This window comes from Microtus oregoni, unplaced genomic scaffold, assembly GCF_018167655.1.
Source record: "Microtus oregoni isolate MIOR12 unplaced genomic scaffold, Mior012 000087F_ref0000451, whole genome shotgun sequence".
Classification (NCBI taxonomy): domain Eukaryota; kingdom Metazoa; phylum Chordata; class Mammalia; order Rodentia; family Cricetidae; genus Microtus; species Microtus oregoni.
Window position 1 is genome coordinate 2,517,732 of NW_024544554.1, and position 20,542 is coordinate 2,538,273.

Genomic DNA, 20,542 nt, shown 5'->3' on the forward strand with positions numbered 1-20,542 from the left:
GGTTGCCATCTTGAGGCAGTAGCCTTTCCTGACCATGAAGGACACAGGTATCCAGGGCCGAACACAGCATTCTTCAGGCTAGAGCGGAAGCTAAGTGCACACATTCCAGTTTCTCCCTTGGGTGGCTGATAACCTTGCCAGGGCCGTGGAGCCCCATCCCACTTGGCAAAGCAGTGGTCCAAGCCCGTCTCTGACAGCCTAAGCACACACTAACCTGGAGAATGTTTCTTCTTGAACGTAGTTACTGGGCATGTAAAGTGTTTTGATAGAATAGCTTGGGTTGAAGGTGCTACAATTACCTTTAACATAATAGAAACACTGTTTCCAAAGTCGCATAATTAAAATACCACGGAAGACAAAAATATATAAAATGAAGAAAAGAATCCAAGTCCTCTGTCCTATTTTTACTCTGTTGGTAATAGTTTCGATCAGCCGCAGCATTTAGCTTTATTATTTCATTATTTCTTCAGTGGACGCAGGGTAAGGGTTAGAAGTCACCCTTACCCTTTCTCATCAGTGTGCTCTGAAACGTAGAAACTCTAGAAAAGACTCTACCAATAGGAGCCTTCTCTTTTTTAAAAAAATAATTTTATTTATTTATTTATTTATTTATTTATTTATTATGTATGCAATATTCAGTCTGCATGTATGCCTGAAGGCCAGAAGAGGGCACCAGACCTCATTACAGATGGTTATGAACCACCATGTGGTTGCTGAGAATTAAACTCAGGACCCCTGCAAGAGCAGGCAATGCTCTTAACCTCTGAGCCATCTCTCCAGCCCCCCTCAATAATTTATTCTTATGTACATTGGTGTTTTTCCTGAATGCATGTCTGTATGAGGGCATCTGATTCCCTGGAACTGGAGTTACAGACAGTTGTGAGCTACCATGTGGTGCTGGGAATCGAACCCAGGTCCTCTGGAAGAATAGTCAGTGCTCTTAACTGCTGAGCCATCTTTCCAGCCCCGGGTGCCTTTTTTTTTTTTTTTACTTTTATTATTATTTTTTCTTTCCTATGTTGTGTGTATTCACGTGTACAGTGTGCTTGCCCCTGTGTGAAGTCAGAGGTCCCAGAACTCACCAGTTCAGCTAGAGTGCCTAGCACTGAGTCCCAGGGATCCGCCCCACCCCACCCCACCCCACCCCAACTCCAGGGCCGGGGTTACAGCCTGGGATCTGACCCTCAGGTCCTCATGTTTGTGTAGCTAGCCTCTCTGCCCACTTAGTCATGTCCCCGGCTCATTGTTCCGGATACTTGAAAGCTTTAAACCTTCAACCATCAGAAGTCATTTCACTGAGAGATGGGAGAAAGTGGGGGAATCGAGTGTGAAACATTGACTGGATTGGTGAGTAGTCTGGATTAGTAGGAAAAAGGAGGCAGTAAGAACAGAACACTAGCCGTTTCTAAGAAACGAAACACTAAGGTCTGTACGCCATCCATAGAGCAGGGGAAAAAGTTAGATATTTTTTAGGGCTATTATGTGCTACCTTCTTCCCCCAAAAATGTGATTATTTCTCCCAAGTACATCACTTTTTGATTCGCTCTTGTTAATAGTTTTGACAAGTTCACTGTCTTAGTTTGGGTTTCTATTGCTGTGAAGAGGCACCATAACCACCACAACAACCGTTATAAAGAAAACATCTAATTGGGGTGGCTCGCTTACAGCTTTCGGGTTTCTGTTCAGTATGCTCCTGACAGGGAGCATGGCGTGTGGACGGACGTGGTGCGGGAGCTGAGTGATTCAGAGGCAACAGGAAGTCATCTCACTGTCACACCGAGGGAAACTTGAGCAAAAGATATCTCAAAGTCCACCCCCACAGTGACACACTTCCTCCAGTAGGGCCACACCCCCTAATAGTGCCACTCCCTTTGGGACCGGTTTCTTTCAAGCCACCCATATTCACATTAGACAATAATAAAAGCCACACAAGTAATTTACAATTCTGTTTATTTTTTTTTCCTACAACGTTACTTTCCCCACATTTTTCCCATTTAAAGAGCAGATTTAAAAAAAAAGGGGGGGCACATCTTAAACAGGGCAAACCTGTGTGTAACACAAGGCGTGATTAGTCACATTCGACTAATCTAGTTCCACATTAAACAGTCATCGGATACTAGATCTGGCGAATTAATAATGGACCTTACCCCCTGCCCATCCTCCTAAAAATATCCTGGTGAATCTACGCACTTAAACCTATCTGTCTTAGTAAATAGTTTTAAAACATTTTTATTCCGGAGAGAAATGTGTGCGCAAGCCCAGGAGCTATTGGATGACCCACAGATCTAAAAGGATAAACGGACAAAGGGATGCTGGGCTGAACCGGTTTTGAGAAATGATATTCAGATGCTTGTATTTCATACCAATCTGGCAGCTTTTAAAAGAGAAAAAAAAAGGATCTGCAATTTTGCTTTCAAGCCAACTAGCCCCAATGAAATTATCGCCGTTGGAAACATGTGGAAAATTGCTGTGCGAGGAAAAAAAATTTTTTTTAGGAGAGGAGAGCCACCCTTCTCTGGCTTTTTCTCTTCTCGTTGCCCCTACGCGCCAACGTTCTAAAATGTCTTAAGTTGCATAGCTGACAAGATTTTGCTCATTTTTTCCAAAACATTTCACTTCTGGGCAGTAGCCAACCATGGAAAGTTTTAAGCACACTTGTGAGAGGGATGGAGCTCGTCAGGGCTGCCGGGGCAGGACCAAAGCCCTCAGAAGGGCGGACACGTTCCCCCCACATCACTAGCCGGGGGGCGAGAGGTAGGCGTGGACCAGGCGACCCGCCACGGCCCGGGCGGGCCCGGCTCCAGGACTGCGCGGCTCGGCCCCGGGAGCTGGAGGCCGCTCATCCCGCCCGCGAGCGCACCTGCCCGGTGAGCGGCCGGATCCCGGAGCCGCGGTCCACGCCTAGCGTGGCCTCAGGCGGCCTGAGAAGAAGGGCGCGGGGGGGGGGGGGGGGGGCCTCGCCGGCGGGGCCGGACTACTCCGGGGGCCCCACACGTCAGTCGCCCTTCTCCCCGCCCTCCCGGACCCCGCGGGACTGCGCACGGGCGCCCACACTCAACTTGACAGCTCCGCTGGCCAATCGGGAGCGGGGTCGGCAGGCTGAGCCAATGGGGGAGCGCGTAGGGGGCGGGCCGGCGGCGTCCTCCCACCCCCGGCGGGTGAGCGCGGAATGTCTCCGGCCCTCCCCTGCGCGTCCGCCTCAGTGCGGAGCTCGCGGCGGCCGGAGGAGCGGCGAGGACCGGGAGGCTCGGAGGCGGCGACCGGGAGGCTCGGAAGCAGCGGCGGCGGCGGCGGCGGAGCAGGGGCCACACCCCGCCGCGGACCTTTTCTCTTCCCAGTCCTCTCTCCTCCGCGCGCCAGGCCGTTCCGGGAGGAGCGCGGCCGCCCACGCCAGGAGCATCCTCTTCTGACCCAGCGGGCGCCGGCGGCAATGATGCGGCTGCAAGGCTCGGCGATGCTGCGCGAGCTGCTCCGGCGGCCGCCCGCCGCCGTCGGAGCCTCCCTGCGGCGCGCGCAGCCCCTCGGCACCCTGTGCCGGCGTCCCCGGAGCGGGAACCGGCCGGCCGCGGGCCTGGTGGCCGCCGCGCGGCTCCACCCGTGGTGGGGCGGGGGCGGCCGCGCCAAGGGCCCCGGCGCCGGCGGCCTGTCCAGCTCGCCCTCGGAGATCCTGCAGGAGCTGGGCAAGGGAGGCGCGGCGCCCCAGCAGCAGCAACAGCAGCAGCAGCAGCAACCCGGGGCGTCGCCTCCCGCAGCCGCGCCGGCACCGGGCCCCAAGGACAGCCCCGGGGAGACGGACCCCTTCGGTAACAGCGAGGGCAAGGAGATGGTGGCCGCGGGCGACAAGTGAGTGGCGTGGGGGAGAGCCGAGGAGGGGTCGGTCGGGCCCGGGGCGGTGGGCGGCGGCCGTGCGGCGGGGCAGCCGGGGTTCGCGGAAGAGAAAGAAAGCGATGCCAGGCGGGCCGGCGACGGCTGCCTGCGCCATGTGATCAGGCCCCGCCCGCGCCCCTCCGCCCGCTCCCACTTCCCCTCCGCGTCCGCGCGGGTCGCCCCGGGACGACCGGCGAGCGCCCGGCGGGGCTGGCCTGCCGCTGCCCCTCTGCCCCCTGCCCTCGGCCGCGTGCTCAGCGCCCCGGCTCGCGGCCGCCACCCTGGCCCGCCTCCGGGCTCTGCGAGGGTGATGCCCACACCACCATCCATCTCTCTCCGGTGACATTGAGGAGTCGGGCGCTCTCCGCCCTCCCGGCTCACCTTCCTTTTTCCAGGCCCCTTTCCCCACTGCCCGCCGCCTCTAAGCCTCTGCCACCATCCCACTGGATGCCAGATGTGGCAGAGAGCTCTTAAGCCTTCGGAGGTGGATCGTTTTGGCGTGCGTGGAGCCATCTGGGCCACCGGAAATAATGCTTCAGAAATGAGATTAGGCGGAGTAGGGACATGTGGCCTAGAGGATGAGGCACGCAGCACGGGCCACCTGTTTCCTACGGGGACCAGCAATCGCTTGTCTGATGTCTACTGTGTGTGAGGTTGACAGATATTTTTTTTTTTAAGAGCGAAAATGAAGTATGCCATAAACACGCAGAAACCGGGGAATTAATTGTGATAGGGTGTTGACTCATTGTGTGTATAGCTGGGAACTTTAGCCAGAACAAAATTGAGATTTCTTAAATATGACACTTTTCCTGAACGCTTTTGTTTAACATAAATAGATTTAGCTTTCCCATCTAGGTAAACGATGACTTTTAGGCTTTTCCTGTATCCTATTTTTCTGGCTTGACCCTCACATGGTGTGTCTTGTTCCTGCTTTGTACCTCTTTTTCCAGATCTGCCCAGTAGCGTAAGTCAAACTGAAAGTGTGAATTTGATAACCTCAAGCTCGGGCCTGCTTAATGTTTCCTGTAATTGATGCAGGGACCTTCCTAAAACATTCCTGGTTCTTTTCCCGGAGTGGAAAAATGCTATTTCAAAGCCAGCCAAACAAACAAAAGCGCTTAATGATGGACAGAATTTGTGGTAGTCTGTGATAATGGCTTTGCGCCACAATCCAGCTTGATGATCGTGGGCACATTATTGAAATGTGCTGGGTTAAATGCCTTAAATCCCTTTCGGTGTTTCGTTTTTTAAACCTAGACTTGGTTAAAGTTATACCTGTAATGTTTTAGAAAGTAAAATATGTATTACATATGTTTAATCACATACAGGGCTCACTTTGCCCAGATCTTGCTTACCAGGCTGGTGGCACAAAACACAGGTTTACACTTAACAGAACCGCCAGCGCATTTGCTCCCTATTAGTAGTTAATATCCAGGTTGCAGGATGGGAGGTGCCTTCTATTAAAAGTATGTCTGGTTCTGTCATCTCCCCCCACCTTTTAAAAAGTCAGCTAGGAAAACGAGTCTTGTTTCCCCAGAAGTTTCTGGTTCCATTGCCCTATTAATAATATTAATAAATCATCTCAGGGCAGTATCTTAGGAATGCTCTTCTGGCTAATGTCCCATCCTGTTCCCCTCTTCTTGCCCAGCAGAAGAGGCCAGTTTAGGGGAGGGAATTCCCCAAGAAGATTTGCTCAGATTCCTGGAGAATGTTAAGTGCCAATAAGATAACCTTGTTTGCTTTAGTTAAGGGACTAGACTAGTGTGTGCTTGTGTTTGCACCACAATTCAGATAGCAACTAAACAGGTTCAAAGCCAATTCAGAAAGGATGATAGTCCTGAGAGCTTTCAACCAAGGTTCAAACCACAAACGGCATGAATTCTTGTAAAGGGAAAATAGGGGAAAAAAAGCATTATGATTTGAATGAAGTTTCTATTCGATCTGTTTTCCAAAAGTTTTGATCAGGTTTTCCTCTCTCAAGCGCACCATTTTCTGTGTGAGAAGTGTTTCCCTCTATAGGTCAGCTCCTATTTGACCTTTCCGAAAGCCCAGCCCAGCCTCCAAGGCATAGGTCTTCCTCAGTCAGCAGTCCACCTGCTTTGCCAACGCTCTGGGGACTGCCAGATTTTATAGTGTTACCCAGAAACAGCCCTGTGCAGATCAAGAGTTGCTGCTTTCTACAAGGCTCAAAATGGTGTTGGGCATGTGCTCACTCTACAGCTTTCTTCACGAAATAAGACTTTCTTTTACCCTGAAGCCCTGTTGTGGTTGTCCATCTATGAATTTCAGACTCACGTGGCAGTTTTTATTTTTAGTTCCCAGAGAAAGCTTGTCTTGAAAGAAACATGTCTTACATGAAACTGTGTGTTTTGAACAGTTTACATCTTTAAACATTGCTGGGAAACCAGGCCAGAGCAAATGTAATTCTCAACCACAGCACTCCCTTTAGTTCCTATTGCTTTTCTTTCCTTATATTTTATTAACCTTATCTTATAGATGTTGGAATAGCATCAAGTTGTCTTATCTTTTTTCCAAAAACCAGTAAAACTCTTTGAGAACCCCTATCACCTTGTCCTGTATTGTGACAGACCTTCAGTCTGATCAGGTTGTTAGATGACGGATATTTTAATACTGAAAGGTAACCGCAGTGACCTTTGCCCAAGCTTGCTCTGGAGGTCTTCATTTCATGCACCTCATCACTAAAAACCACACAGTGTGCCTGGCTTCTTTGTTCGGTCTCTTTTCCTGACCACTTTGGGGTTTCCTTCATGGCTGAGATCTTTATTCCTTCCCCCACTTTACCTTCTCCCCAGGACTTGCATTCCTTTAGCTCTGATGCTCCCCTTTGTGCAGACAATACCTTAGTTCTTAAGCCAGGCTTAGTCCTCATGTGTATATTTGACATGACTCGAATTTTAAAATTGGTATGGCCAAATTCACCATTTTCCCCCTAATTGTCTGCTTTGCACCCTGTGAAATTGAATTTAAAATCTTAATGTAGGGTATCACTTTCAGAAAACAATATGGGCCGGGTGGTGGCAGTGCAGGCCTTCGGTCCCAGCACTTGCAGAAGCAGGCGGATCTCTGTGAGTTTGAGGCCAGCCTGGCCTACAAGAGCTGGTTCCAGGACAGGCTACAAAGAACCTTGTCTCACAAAACCAAAAAAAAAAGAAAGAAAGAAAGAAAGAAAAGAAAGCAAAAACAATATGGATTAGAATGAACATTATCAGTTACAGATGTGTTGTGGCAAAGAGCTTTGGTTAACTTGCTTGCTGGCTTAACAGACATTTTAAAAAGAAATCAGATTTATATCTTATCTGTTAAGTGTGACACTCTTAATTTCAGCAAAGCCCAGAAACGACTTTATTTTAGTGAATGATCATTAGGAAAGGCTGGTGCACGCACCCGTGTGTGTGTGTGTGTGTGTGTGTGTGTGTGTGTGTGCGCTTTATTAAAAGCACACATGCATTAAATTATCTTTGGTTTAACATTTTATTAGGAGAAAGGATTAGGTAGATGAAATACTAGATGTACTTTTTACAAAACCTTATTTTTATGGGGTGCAATATTGAAAACATTCCATTGAAATAGCCAGGGGACTGTTCCCCATCAGTGTGACAGCTGTTGAGTACACTTACCCCAAGTGGTAGGAAAGAGAGTCCTTGCATTGCTGGTGGATAGGTATGGATTTGTTCACGATTTTGGAGAGCTGTTTGGTGGTTGCTGAAAAACTACATGCCCCTTATTTAGTAATTATGTTTGCATGTCTCCAGGGAGTCTGGAATTTTACAAAAATATGCTTTTATTACACAAGAGTATTTGAATTTAAAAATAAAGTGCACCCGAAAGTGATTTCACCTAGCTTCAAATTGTATGGTATGGCATATTTTCATAGTTCTACTTTTAGTAGATGGAGTGTGAGGAGCGCAAACATTACTGCATTGCCTTTTGTGAAAATTGAATTTCAAAGTAAGATTTAATAATATGTACTTCAAAGAGTACTGAAAATGAAATTGAGGCAGTATTTGGCAGATGTAGATAATATTTTGGTATTGGCTGATAAGAACTTCTGAACGAGGTGGCAGATACTTTCATCATCCTCCTGAATTCTGCTTTGATTTCTAAAGGTTAACATTGACAGTTCAGACTGGAGAGATGACTCAGCTGTTAGGAGTGCTTCCCCTCTCCCAGAGGACCCGAGCTCAGATCCCCAGCATCATGCCCAGCCCTGGAACTCCAGCTGCAGGAGATCCCGCACCCACTCCTGGCCTCTGCAGGCTCCTGCACATGCCTGCACACACACATCCACGTGGACAAACTCACACTTAAAGTAGTCGTCTTTTAAAAGTAACCTGCCAGTCCTTTAGAGTCAGGACAGAAGGTCTAATTTTTCCCTTTGTGCTTCTTAGCTATCTCTCTGTGAGATTTTCCTAGGAGTAAGCTTTAAATTGGACGCTTTCTCCTGTTGGTTTGGTTTTTGCTGTGCAGGGGATTGAGCCCAGATTTTGCACATGTCATGCTTCTAAACCACCTTTCAGCCCTGTAAATTAATGGGAAGAAAGTGCCAGTAACTTTATGTCATATTTTTGAAGCCTAATATTTACATTAAACCATGTATCTCGTCATTGATAAACCTGTATATGATCTGTAAGTAACCGCATGATATTAATTTAAACAGATTTTACATAATTTGAGTAAATTCACAGAAATTTGAGCCCTGAAATTTTAACTTCTTGCTTGCAGCTTTGTTATTGAAAAGTTTGCCACCCACAAAATTTAGGGAGCTACCAAATGAAAAATTTTTTAATTATTATTTTTTAATGTGTTTTGTCTGCATGTATGTTTGTACATCATACACGTGCCTGGTGCCGTCATAAGTCAGAAGAGGGCTCTGGATCCCTTGGAACTGGAGTTATGGATTGCTGTAAGCCAGCCACCCTGTGGGTGCTGGGAGCTGAACCTGGGTCCTCTGCAAGAGCAGCCGGTGTTTTTTACCACTGAGCCATCTCTCTCTAGCTCCCAATTTCATTTTTTTTTTTTTTTTTTTTTTTTTTTGGAAAATGGGGCAATGATATCTAGCCCCCAGAGGGAAGAAGGGCATTGGTTTCCTCTGAGAAGTAAATGTCACCTTGAAGAGCAAGTTTGTAAAGATCCTTGGGTTTCTTCAGTTTTTAGGACATTTGAAGTTGGTTTTAAAAAAAACTATTCTTGTAATATTTGAGGTTTAAAAAAAATACGATTCTCTAAATGGTTGAACAATATCAAATCCTGTATAAATCACGGGCATACTTTAGTTATTTGGATATTTTCACCTAAGTTACCTACTAGCAAGAGGAACGCTTGACCGCTCAGCGGAAGAACTCTGGCTGCTCTTTCAGAGGACCTGAGTTCAGTTCCCAGCATCCACATGGTGGTTCACAGCCATCTGTAATGAGATCTGGTGCCCTCTTCTGGCTTGAAGGCTGACATGCAGGCAGAACACTGTACATCATAAATAAAAAAAATCTTAAAATAAAAAAAAGGAACACTTCGAGCATATTTAATTAAAATCTGTGACTGTCGGTGTCTGTCAGTGTTGCACACAGTTGCACATAGACAGTCGCTCACTCCCATTTTCTCCCTAGACTAGTCCATTGTAGAGCTAGCTGATTGGTTATGAAACCATGCATAGGAACAGTGTCTGAAATGACAGCCTCCTGCCTACGCCTAAGCAGAGGTGAGGCGGTTCCTTTTGGGCCTCCATTCTCCGCTGTGTTTATTCTCCACCCGTTTGTGAAGAAACGTTTACCTGAAAGTATTACTTAAGCATAGAGCTTGTTTTGGTATAATGAATCCCAATTGATAATTTCAGGATTTGGGGATGTATTTTCATCTACTCATTTCTGGTGCAGTTTAAAAGATTCTAAACTTGTCTTGATAGTTTGACTGACAGGTACTTCCTTTGATTTTTTTTTTTCTTTTTGGGTAGGGGTTATTAAAAGAGTACAGTTTTTTGGAGAATATTTTTTAACTTAGGAGGAACTCATAAATTATTCATATTTTTAGGAATCTAGGCTAACACAATAAACTGAAGTATAGAAAAATTTATTCCCTAATATTTTTAATATAGTATCTTACATATTGGAGCAAGATACTTCACTTGTAGAAAGGTATGACCGGTCCTGTATTAAAATGCAGTTAGTTGTAACGGGTTCTCTTGCTCGGCGTCAATGGGATAGGTAAGTAAATTAACTATTTCTTAAAGCTGTAAGGAAATGGAGTGTTAAGGTTGTTAGAACACAATTTTCTATGATCTTAAGTTTTAAAGAAAGCTTAGGAAAAGTGTTGGACGGACGGAGCACAAATGACCGTATTTGTTGTGCTTGTGAGAATGGCCGTTGTTTCCCACCTCTTAATAGCTGCGTGTAAGCAGGATTTCCCTTGTGAGTGGAAACGTCTTAAAAAACGGAAGACCCTTATCAGTTAAATTTCCATAGCCTGCTGCTATTGCTCTCCTGACATCTCATTTCTGGTTGTATAAGAATAATAAGTATTGTACTGTGACAATTGCATAAAGTAATTGATGTTGGATTTGGGCAGCTCGTTTTTCTCACCCATTACTGCCAATGCAGACTAAAATCCTCAGACATCTGAAATTTTTTTTTGGTTTTTCGAGACAGTGTTTCTCTAAAACATCTGAATTCTAATCTAGTTTTGTTGTTAAGTCTCCTTGGAGACATTGAGTATTCTTCTGCCATGTTTAAACAATAATGTCTGAAATATTTTTTGTTGAGTAGGAAGCTTTGATAGAGTGATGCCTTAAGACAAGCTTAAGACAAGTTCCGATAAACTTTCTTGTTGAAAGCAGAATACTGTGGGGTCCCAGTTTCCTTGAGCTCTCTGGTTCTTAGAGTCTCAGGTCAGTAGTGGGTAGTGAACGAGCATTTCTGTTTTCCAGTGATGGGAACGAGCTTCATCTCCAGGAGCGAGAGACCACCGTCCTGGCTTGCCTGCCCTGCACGGAAGTGTATTTCAGTGTAGAGCATCTCTGATACTCTGATTGGCTTTGCTTCATTCAAAACTGGTTTTCTTAGGATAGATTAGTTTTATTCTCTTCATTTTAACAATTCTCCCTGACTTTCACCTTCCGTGCTCAATTTTTAAATTACAGTAAAATAAACTTAGTGTAAAGTTGAGCATTTTAGCCAGTTTTGGGTATACAGTTCAGCAACATGGTGTACCGTCCATAGTTTTTATGTTAAGAATGTATTTGTAAAATAAGGATGTGTAAATATTATGTAAAATTATGATTTTATTAGTTTATGATGTTATTTTTAGCAACTCATTAACAATTAGAATTGGGAAATGACTTCAAAGATCATTTAATTCTACCTCTTTTTATTTCACAAAATTTCCTAGAAGAGTAAATTACCTAACCAAGTTCATAGTCGCCCCCTCCCCACCAATTGCTTTTGACAGTTTTGTGAAACATTGTATTGAATTAATTGATCTTTTGTAAGTTTAAGTTTGGGAGAGACCTTAAAAGTCCATCTCTCTAGCTGCTGCCCCCTCCCCCACTTCTGTAAAGGTTGTTTGTTGCCTCTATTTAAATACTTCGACAATAGCAGTTCATACCTGAAAAGGGCCACTCATATTTTCAGAGTCATTTCATTTCCCCTTACTTACAATTGAAGCCTGTTTTTATCTTCTTCCTATAATTTAGTTCTGAATAAGTCTACTGTAGTGGTACCAAAGTACTATTTGTTTAAAATAATTTCCTTGCTTTGTGAAAGAGTGTTTTAACAATTCTTAGTTTGGTTTCTGTTGCTGTGATATACACATTTATTAGTTCAGGTCTCTACTGTGATAAAATACCATTACCAATAGCAACTTGGGAGGAAAGGATTTATTTTGCTTATCCTTTCATATTGAGGTCCTCAAGGGCAGTCAGGGCAGGAGCTGACCAGCGGCCATAGGGGAGTGCTCCTGTGGATGACTTGTCACACACCCTCTGACCAAGGGGGCGGCACTACCCACGGGGCCTAGGCCCTCCCACCTCAATCATCAGTCAAGCAGAGGTACCAGAACCTTGCTGGCATTTTCCCAGTTGAGGTTTCTGACTCCCAATGACTCTAGCTTTTGTCAAATGGGTGTATAACTAGCCAGCACAGACCATACCCGGCCGTAAATTGGGCAGGAAATAAAAAGGATTTATTTCATCTTACAGGTTAAGGCCAGAGCTTAGAGCATAAGCCACAGAGGAAGCTACTGGCTTCCGCAGGTGCCTCTTTGAGAAGGTGCAGGTCCACTTGGCCTCCTACTTGAACTAGCCCCTAAGAAAATATCTCACAGACATGAGCACAGGCCAGTCTAACCTGCTCACTAGTTGAGGGTCCCTCTTCCCCAGAGACTCTAGATTTGTGTCAGGTTGACAGCTGAAGCTATGACAAGGCTGGAAAAAATACTCATCTAGCATATAGTATCTAAGAATAGTGTTTAGCCTTTAAATTCTAGTAGTAAAATACATGGTTATGATGTATAACATAATAACAACACCAGGAGAGAATTATAAAGCAAGAACACTCTTTGACGTGATTTCTGCTTTCTTGAAAGTTTGGGGGAGTGTCTGGTTCAAGTTGTAGTAGTTCTGTGGGGGTTCGTTGGTTTTTGTTTTGTTTTGGACAGAGCCTTGCTCTGTAGCCCTGACTGACCTTGAATTTAGTCTCCTGCTTTCTCTGGCCCCAGTGCAGGGATTACAGGTACAAGTTTTATGGTCATGTATCTTAGGCATGGCTTACATTTTTTCCTATGGATACAAATTAGTTTCTTCTCTTTTAAGCAAGTAAATATTTACTCACTTTGCTAGCTGTGGCAATAAAGGGCCGTTTTAATTTTTTTCACTATGTCACATAAGTGAAAGAAGCATATATTTAGTGTTATTTACATAGCTTTTAGGCAAAGTAAATACCATTTACTGATGTGATAAAGATGGAGAAAGCTTATTCTGCAGTTTTTAAAGTAATAAACTGCCATTATCTAAAGTTTTATCTGAAAAGCCATTTTCCGTAAATAATTGGTATGTTATTATTCACTGATTTTGACAGCTGGTTCAATTTTTCTTTAAATATTGGGTCATCAGTATTATTGAACTCTTATTTAAAGCTATTAGATCAGGGTAAAACCTAGAAAACTCGCTTGTGCCTTAGGAGAGCAGGAGTTAGGTAACAATTCAGAGTAGTGCAGTGGTAAATTCCAACCCCACACTCAGAGAAGCAGACTCAGGATTGGTTTCTGCTGTTGTGCGCCCTTGGGAAGGTTCTGAGTCTCTCTGAGCAGAGAGATAGTGGTGCTCACTTTTGTCAGCAGGCACATTTGGTTAGGACTAGAAATTATGCAGTACTTTTGTAAGACTTGGATTTCTGTCACCACATCATTAATTAGAATGGACTGAATAAGAATTTTTTCAAAACACAGCACAGTATGTAAGTGATTTTCAGTTATTGTTAAAATACTGGCCGGGTGGTGGTGGCACACGCCTTTAATCCCAGCACTCGGGAGGCAGAGGCAAAGAAAAGAAAAAATAGGTACTTTTTAAAAAAAGTTGTCTGAGGTCAAAGTTGTGTCAGGGTATGCCATTAGCATCTTATAAAAATTAATTTTTAAAACATACTAGTATTGATAAATTGATATACTTTCAGGGCTTTTTTGTTGTTGTTGTTGTTGTTGTTTTTGAAGGTTGGGGCCAGTGAGAGTGATGGCTCAGGTATAAAAGCGTTTGCCACGCAAGCCAAGGCCCTGAGTAGGATCACTAGAGGAACCGGACGCCCGGAAGTTGTATCTGGACTTCCTTAATGCTCCAGGCCTACTTGCGCTCACACGTGCTACTAATACAGCATTTACAGACTCCGGGGTTGGTGCCGCAGTGCTTTGGAAATAAAACTACATGATACCGATGCCAATATTGATGTTTCTTTTAGGAGATAATTTATATGCCTTATGTATAAATGTATATGCTTGTGAGTCAGCTGTTTTATTGTTTTTGGGGGTGCTTTTTCAAGATAGGGTTTCTCTGTAACAACCCTGGCTTTCCTAGAGCTCACTCTCAAGACCAGGCTGGCCTTGAACTCACAAGAGCTCCTCCTGCCTTTGCTTCCCAAGTGCTAGGATTAAAGGTGCACGCCACCACTGCCCAACTATTTTATTGTCTTTAGGACAGGTGTGCGTGTGTGTGTGTGTGTGTGTGTCACACTGTATCACACTAAGAGTTGGGAAGTAATGTTAGTAGAAAACAACGAAATACTAGTAGACTTACTGAATGAAATTCAGAACTGTTCATAATGTTTAAACTAGGAATCATTTAGACATGTAGAACAGATCTGTTCAACAGCATAAGCAGTATAAACAGACATGATCTGTTAGGGTTTTTGTTGTGTCTTTTGTTTTATTTTTCTTTTTTCGAGACAGGGTTTCTCTGTAGCTTTGGAGTCTGTCCTGTCCTGGAACTCATTTTGTAGACTAGTGTGGCTTTCAACTCACAGAAACCCGACTGCCTGTGCCTCTCTGAGTGCTGGGATTAAAGGCGTAAACCACCATTGCCCGGCTGTTCTTGTTTGTATGTATGTATGTATGTATGTATGTATCTATCTATCTATCTATCTATCTATCTATCTATCTATCTATCTAAATGTGAGATACCACCCAGTGGTTAAGAGCACTTGGTGTTTTCCAGAGGACCCAAGTTTGGTTCCCAGTACACAAGTGAGGAATCTCACAACTGCTGTAACTCCAGGTCCGTGATATCTGATGCCCTCTTCTGGCCTCGGCGGGCGCTGGCACACGTACTTGCACGTGGAAGAAAACAACTACAGCTACTACCAATTAGTGCTCACACTCTATCAGTCTGTCAGACTCAGCACAGCCATGACTTTCACTGCCGTAGTATTTACAATGACCAGGAAGTGTGTAGATAGGTAACACGAATGTTGTGCGTGTATGTGGAATTTTATTGAGCTGTAAAATACAGTGAAATCATTGGCAGGGAATGCATGTAACTAGACATCATCACACTAAGTGTAATACGCCAGACTTGAGGAGACATACTGTATGTTTTCTTACATAAGCAGAACCTAGATTTAAAATCACGTATGTATGTGATAATAAAAATGACCTGGAATGAAAACTATTAATGAATGTTTTGTTTTGTTTTTTAACTTTTTTTCCAGTGTGATTTCTAATGATACTGATTTGACTTTGGGGAATCAGTGTTTATTATGGCTATACTACTTATGATTGTATCATCTCCACTATAGTTTGGTACAGTGGTTATTTAATAATGAACTTGATTTTCATCCATTAGAATATTCACACAAGGATTAATTTTGTATTCTTTTCCTTCTCCTTTAGTAAAATAAAGCAGGGTCTGTTACCTAGCTTGGAAGATTTGCTGTTCTATACAATTGCTGAAGGACAAGAAAAGATACCTGTTCACAAGTTTATCACAGTAAGTTTTTATAGTTTTCTCTCAGCCTTCACAGAAGTGATCCTAAGTCAGTTACATACTACTCCTGAAACATAGTCTTCAAGTTTATCTGACCTGTAGGTTCTGACAGTGTTTCTCTTGTTTTCAAATTATTACCATGTTCACTTCGAGGTAATCAGTGAAAGAAAGAAAAAGTGAGAAAATTGTCCAGAAAGTGGATAATTGTGATTGATCAAGGCTTGCATAGAAACCTTTATGTACAGGAATGACACGTAGAGTTGGATAAGCATGTGCACATTGTCCGCGCTGTGTATTTACAAACTCTTATTTTTTTAAAAACAGGCACTCAAATCTACAGGATTGCGAACGTCTGACCCCAGGTTGAAAGAGTGTATGGATATGTTAAGATTAACTCTTCAGACAACGTCAGATGGTGTCATGCTAGACAAAGATCTTTTTAAAAAGTAAAAATTTCTGCCAAACCTTCAATGGTGATTTGCTATGCTGTATGCTGATTGTGCTTTTAAAACAGTTTTACGTTTTAAAGACCAGTGCTTTAGTGTAACTGAGAAGTGGTTTGTAGATACCATGTCTCTGAAAACAGTGATGGCGCACACGGAAGTTTTTAATCTGCTTTAATGAAGCTTAGCTATCAATGCTGTTTTGTGCCTAGAGTGTTCTGCTCTGTCTACATTATTTGCTGACTTTTTCAATTTAGTCTGTAAGTTTGCTTTCATATGGTGATTTCGATGATGAGTAAGAGAGGATTTTACACAACTTTGTAAACCATATTTGCATCACCTGATTCTGATTCTTTCAAATGTATTCATGAATGGGTTTGGAGCTATTGTCTTTTTTTTTTTTTTTTTTTTTTTTTTTTTTTGCAAAACAGTTGAGAACTGAAGACAGCTTTGAAAATTAAACCCTGATTTGGTTGTATGAGAACACTTTGACATTGTTGTATTTACAGATCTGTTTCTTAATCTTCTCTACTGTATTTGTATTAGGCTTAAGAGTTTTCTTTAATGATTTATTTTTATTTCCTATGCATTGGTGTTCTGCCTGCATGTATGTCTCTAAAAGATCCCCTGGAACTAGAGCTGCAGACAATTGTCAGCTGCCCTTTGGGTGCTGGGATTGAACCTGGATCCTTTGGAAGAATCTCTCCAGCCCCTGTTTTAGCTTTAATAGAGAACATGTTTATAATTGTTCCTAAACAAATAATATTTTAATTTACTGATAGTTAATAGAAAGCAGTATAAAATTTTCAACAACTCTTAAGACTTTTTTTTCCTTAAGCTACAGGCTTAAGTTAAGATGGAGCCAAGGAATTTCTTCTATTTTTTTTTTAAAGATTTATTCTTTTATTGTGAATATACTGTTCTGCCTGTATGTATGCTTGCACACCAGGAGAGGGCGCCAGATCTCATTACAGTTGATTGTGAGCCACCGCATGGTTGCTGGGAATTGAGCTCAGGACCTTTGTAAGAGCAGTCCATGTTCTTAACCTCTGAGCCATCTCTCCAGCCCTGGATCCAAGGAATTTCTTCTATATTTATTTTAAAAGTGTGTGTGTGTGTGTGTTTGACTACCTTTCTTTTCTTTGGTTGGTTGAATGATTTGTTCTAGATCTCACTTAGTGGTATCCCAGAATCCTTGGGAGGGATAAGGTAAATATTTAAGTAAGGTTCTCTGAAGTTTCTGGCATACTTGTGACACTTCTGCCAATTCTGAATTCTCAGCAGAAGACTCTCGGTTCTCCTAGTGCAGCCAAGTTTAATGTGTAGCAGTCCAGCTTACTTTGCAGTTGGTGTGAGGAATCTGAGTCTGTCGACCTGTTCTGTTTTGTAAAGGGCGTGGATTCACCTCTAGATTCATTTGTGCCACTGGAGTAAGGATTTGTCTTAGGAACTATCTGTGCAAAGTCCTCTTTCTTGGTAGTGGTGCCTTTGGGAGGTGTTCCAGTTCGTCTGTGAGTGGGTCTGTCAGTAGTAGTAGTAGGTCTGGGGACCTCGCTTCGGATTTGTTAAGGGAAAGCACTAAATTGCACATTTAAACCTGCTTTAAAATACGTTTTATGAACATTGTTTCATTATGAAATTAAAAGCAGTTTAAATATTCTCTTAGTTATGAACCTTAAGAACCACAATCATCAAATTCTGTTTGTAATTGAATTAATATATAATAATTTCCACAACTTTCAAACACAAACTCAAGTTTTAAAAATCTATAATTTTATTTATAGGCAGTCCCCAACCTGACATGGAAGCACAGTAGTCTGTGTGGTGGGTCGTAGTTGAATGAGTTTTCTTTTTAGGTCTAGAACGAGGTGACTCAACCTCTGACTATGAGCATTTTCAGGTCACTTAGAAAAGTGGTTATGCCGGGCGATGGTGGCGCACGCCTTTAATCCCAATACTTGGGAGGCAGAGGCAGGTGGATCTCTGTGAGTTCAAGGTCGGCCTGGTCTACAATGCAAGTTCTAGGACAGGTTCCAAAGCTACAGAGAGAAAAACCAAAAAGAAGAAAAAAGAAAGAAAAAAAATGTGGTTACTCCACAGAGATTTCTTCTCTGATTTTCAGTATATGAAGCTACCTAGCTGGGGATTTCAAAAATAGTCTCATCTCCATGCTTCTGGAAAGGAGGAGTTAAAACATGGAATTCCTTTCTCCTGAGAGAAGAATTTACAGAGGTAGATAGTTCAGATTTGAGTGGTAGTGTTGAAATTTTTTCCTAGAATATATCTATTAGCCTTTACAGTAGAGAAACCAGTGTTGTGACTTTTGTAAAAATGAAAAATGAATTTTAGCATTTGAAAGTTGGAGGCTGTCTGTGCCTTTCTATATAATCAATGTCTTTATTTCGATATTCATTAAAGTGACAGGGGAAGAAACTGTGCTAACACGTTCTTTATTCACTCATTCATTTTTAGACCTCTTTGTATGTGTGATCATAGTTTTTGGACTTGTTTTTAGAGACAACAAGTGGTGTGCATTTGTAATTATTTGGTTTTCTAAAAACTCATATTACTAATGAAATGAAATGTGAGAAAACAGTTTGTAATACATTAATGTACATAGTATTTGTAAGACCTGATTGTCGAGAAAGTGATCGGACAAAGCACAGAGAAGGATTTTTGCCTGCTGAAAGGCAAAGGTAATTTTTCCTCAGTTTAAACAACTTCTGCTTTATAGTACACCAAGTCTTCACTGTTTGAGCATCCCTCACTGTGTGTAGTTAGAGTATTCTGAAGGCTGAAACTGTCTATCGTGGTAATTTACCACTCAGGGGTTAAGAGCACCAACTCTTCTTCCAGAGGACCCGGGTTCAATTCCTAGCACCCACATGGCAGCTTACAACTACCTGTAACTCCAGTTCTGGGATCTGACACCCATGCCCAAAACACCAATGTACATTTAAAATATGTGTGTGAGTGTGTCCGTGTGTGTGGGGGGAGGGTTTAAGGCTGTTGCCACATGGTTTTTGCTGATGCCTTATGCTAGAACACCATATCCAAACTTAATTGTATAGTTTTGTTGACTAAATACTCTTAAATGTGGTGATAAATTTTTTTTTAATTTTATTTTCAGATTTATGTGTATAGGTGTTTCTGTGCGTCACATGCATGTAGAGACCAGGAGAGGGCGTTGTATCTCTTGGAATTGGTGTAGCAGACAGCTGTGAGCCATCATGTGGGTGCTAGGAATTGAACACAGCTGGGAAAGCAATCATGCTCCTAACCACCGAGCCAGCTCTCCAGCCCCTGATTAGTTTTAAGCATTTAAAATAATAGTGGGGGAAATAGTAATGGGTTAACCATTTAAATTTGCTTGGTATATTTTATTTGTAACTTCTTAAAAATGAAGTATTTTGGTTTAAAAATAATAAGTGATTTAATTTTCACAAGTACCTTAAGCTTTTTCATTTGAGAAAGGTATCCTTGTTATATTTCCCTTACAGCATTATTTTTGGAAGTTGAATTTTAGAAGCTATTTAAAAATTAAATATTTAACCAATGAGAATATTTATTGGTGTACTACTCAGCCTCTTAATTTTATTTACTTATCCATGAAGCGGGGAAGCTCTTCAGAAAGTATTGATATTTTTAAGGTTAAACATGCTCATCATTAATAATGCCCATTATTTTTCTTTTTCGTCCAAGAATGCTAATTTAGTATTGTATCATTTATCTATGAGGAATCCAGTTACATTAATATCTTCTCATAGCAACGGTCTGACTTAAACTTTTTTTATTTTTGTCTGTCTGTTTGCCAATTATCTATCTGTCTGTCGGTGTTTTTGATACAAGGTTTCTCCTTGTAGCCCTGGTTGTACTGGGACTTACTGTTTAGTCCAGGCTGTCCTTGAACTCAAGAAATTGACCTGGCTCTGCCTCCCAAGTGCTAGGATTAAATGCGCCATTACCACTGGCATTTTTTTTAATCATACTATGGGCCTTGCCGTAGAGTATTAATTATAGTTTTGTTGTATCTTGACATTCATGAGTTTAAAATGTTCTGCTGCACCATGTTCAAGGTTGCACTGACATGCTTTTGCCTGAGTCACTTTCAGAAGAAAGCAGAGTGTTGGTTAAGATCACCAGAGTGCTTACTGTGTCTTTGAGATAATTTTTAACACTGAAACATTTTTTATTCTGTAATGTGTTACATTTACATCAAGCTTGCTTTTGGTTTTGCTAATATAAAATTTAATATACTACTTCATAAGAAGTTTATTGTAAAGTGTACATTATTTTTATAAACATCTTAACATTTTTCACTTACGAAAATTGATGAGTGCTTTCAAAGTGTTATTCAGGGAATATATATGCCAAGTGTTATTCAGGGAATATATATGCAATTACTTGAAGTTTTTGTGAAATACTACCCAGTAGTTATACAGAAGCTAAGAAAGATGTTAAAATTGAAAAATATTCATAATCTTGTTTATGGTGTTTTAAAGACTAGTTTTTGTTAACCATATATGTTAATCTCATAATGAGTATCAGTTCTAGTAGGATGTGAAGCTTGTTCTAATGCTCAGACCTCAAAGAATGCACTGCTGTTTTAGTGCCTGGCACAATTTTAGGCACACCTAATTTATTTCTGATCTGTTCAGAAAAAATAACCTAGGGAGAGTATGTCTTAATTTTAAGTCAATTCTGACTTGTGTGCCGTACCTCCTTTAGCGGTACCTGTTACTAGTCCCAGTTAGTG

At 42.3% G+C, this 20,542-nt stretch overlaps 1 protein-coding gene across 2 annotated transcripts in view; it reads left to right on the forward strand.

Annotated features, from left to right (window-relative positions):
- Positions 1–3,162: 3,162 nt before the first annotated feature.
- LOC121442192 (glutaminase kidney isoform, mitochondrial-like) overlaps positions 3,163–20,542 on the forward strand; it is a 64,042-nt gene continuing 46,662 nt past the window's right edge. For both annotated transcript variants that reach the window (XM_041643648.1, XM_041643649.1), the window contains exons 1-3: positions 3,163–3,843; positions 15,250–15,346; positions 15,668–15,789. In XM_041643648.1, the coding sequence (XP_041499582.1) occupies positions 3,170–3,843; positions 15,250–15,346; positions 15,668–15,789 (893 nt within the window). In that variant the 5' untranslated portion in view covers positions 3,163–3,169. The remainder of the gene's footprint in view (positions 3,844–15,249; positions 15,347–15,667; positions 15,790–20,542) is intronic.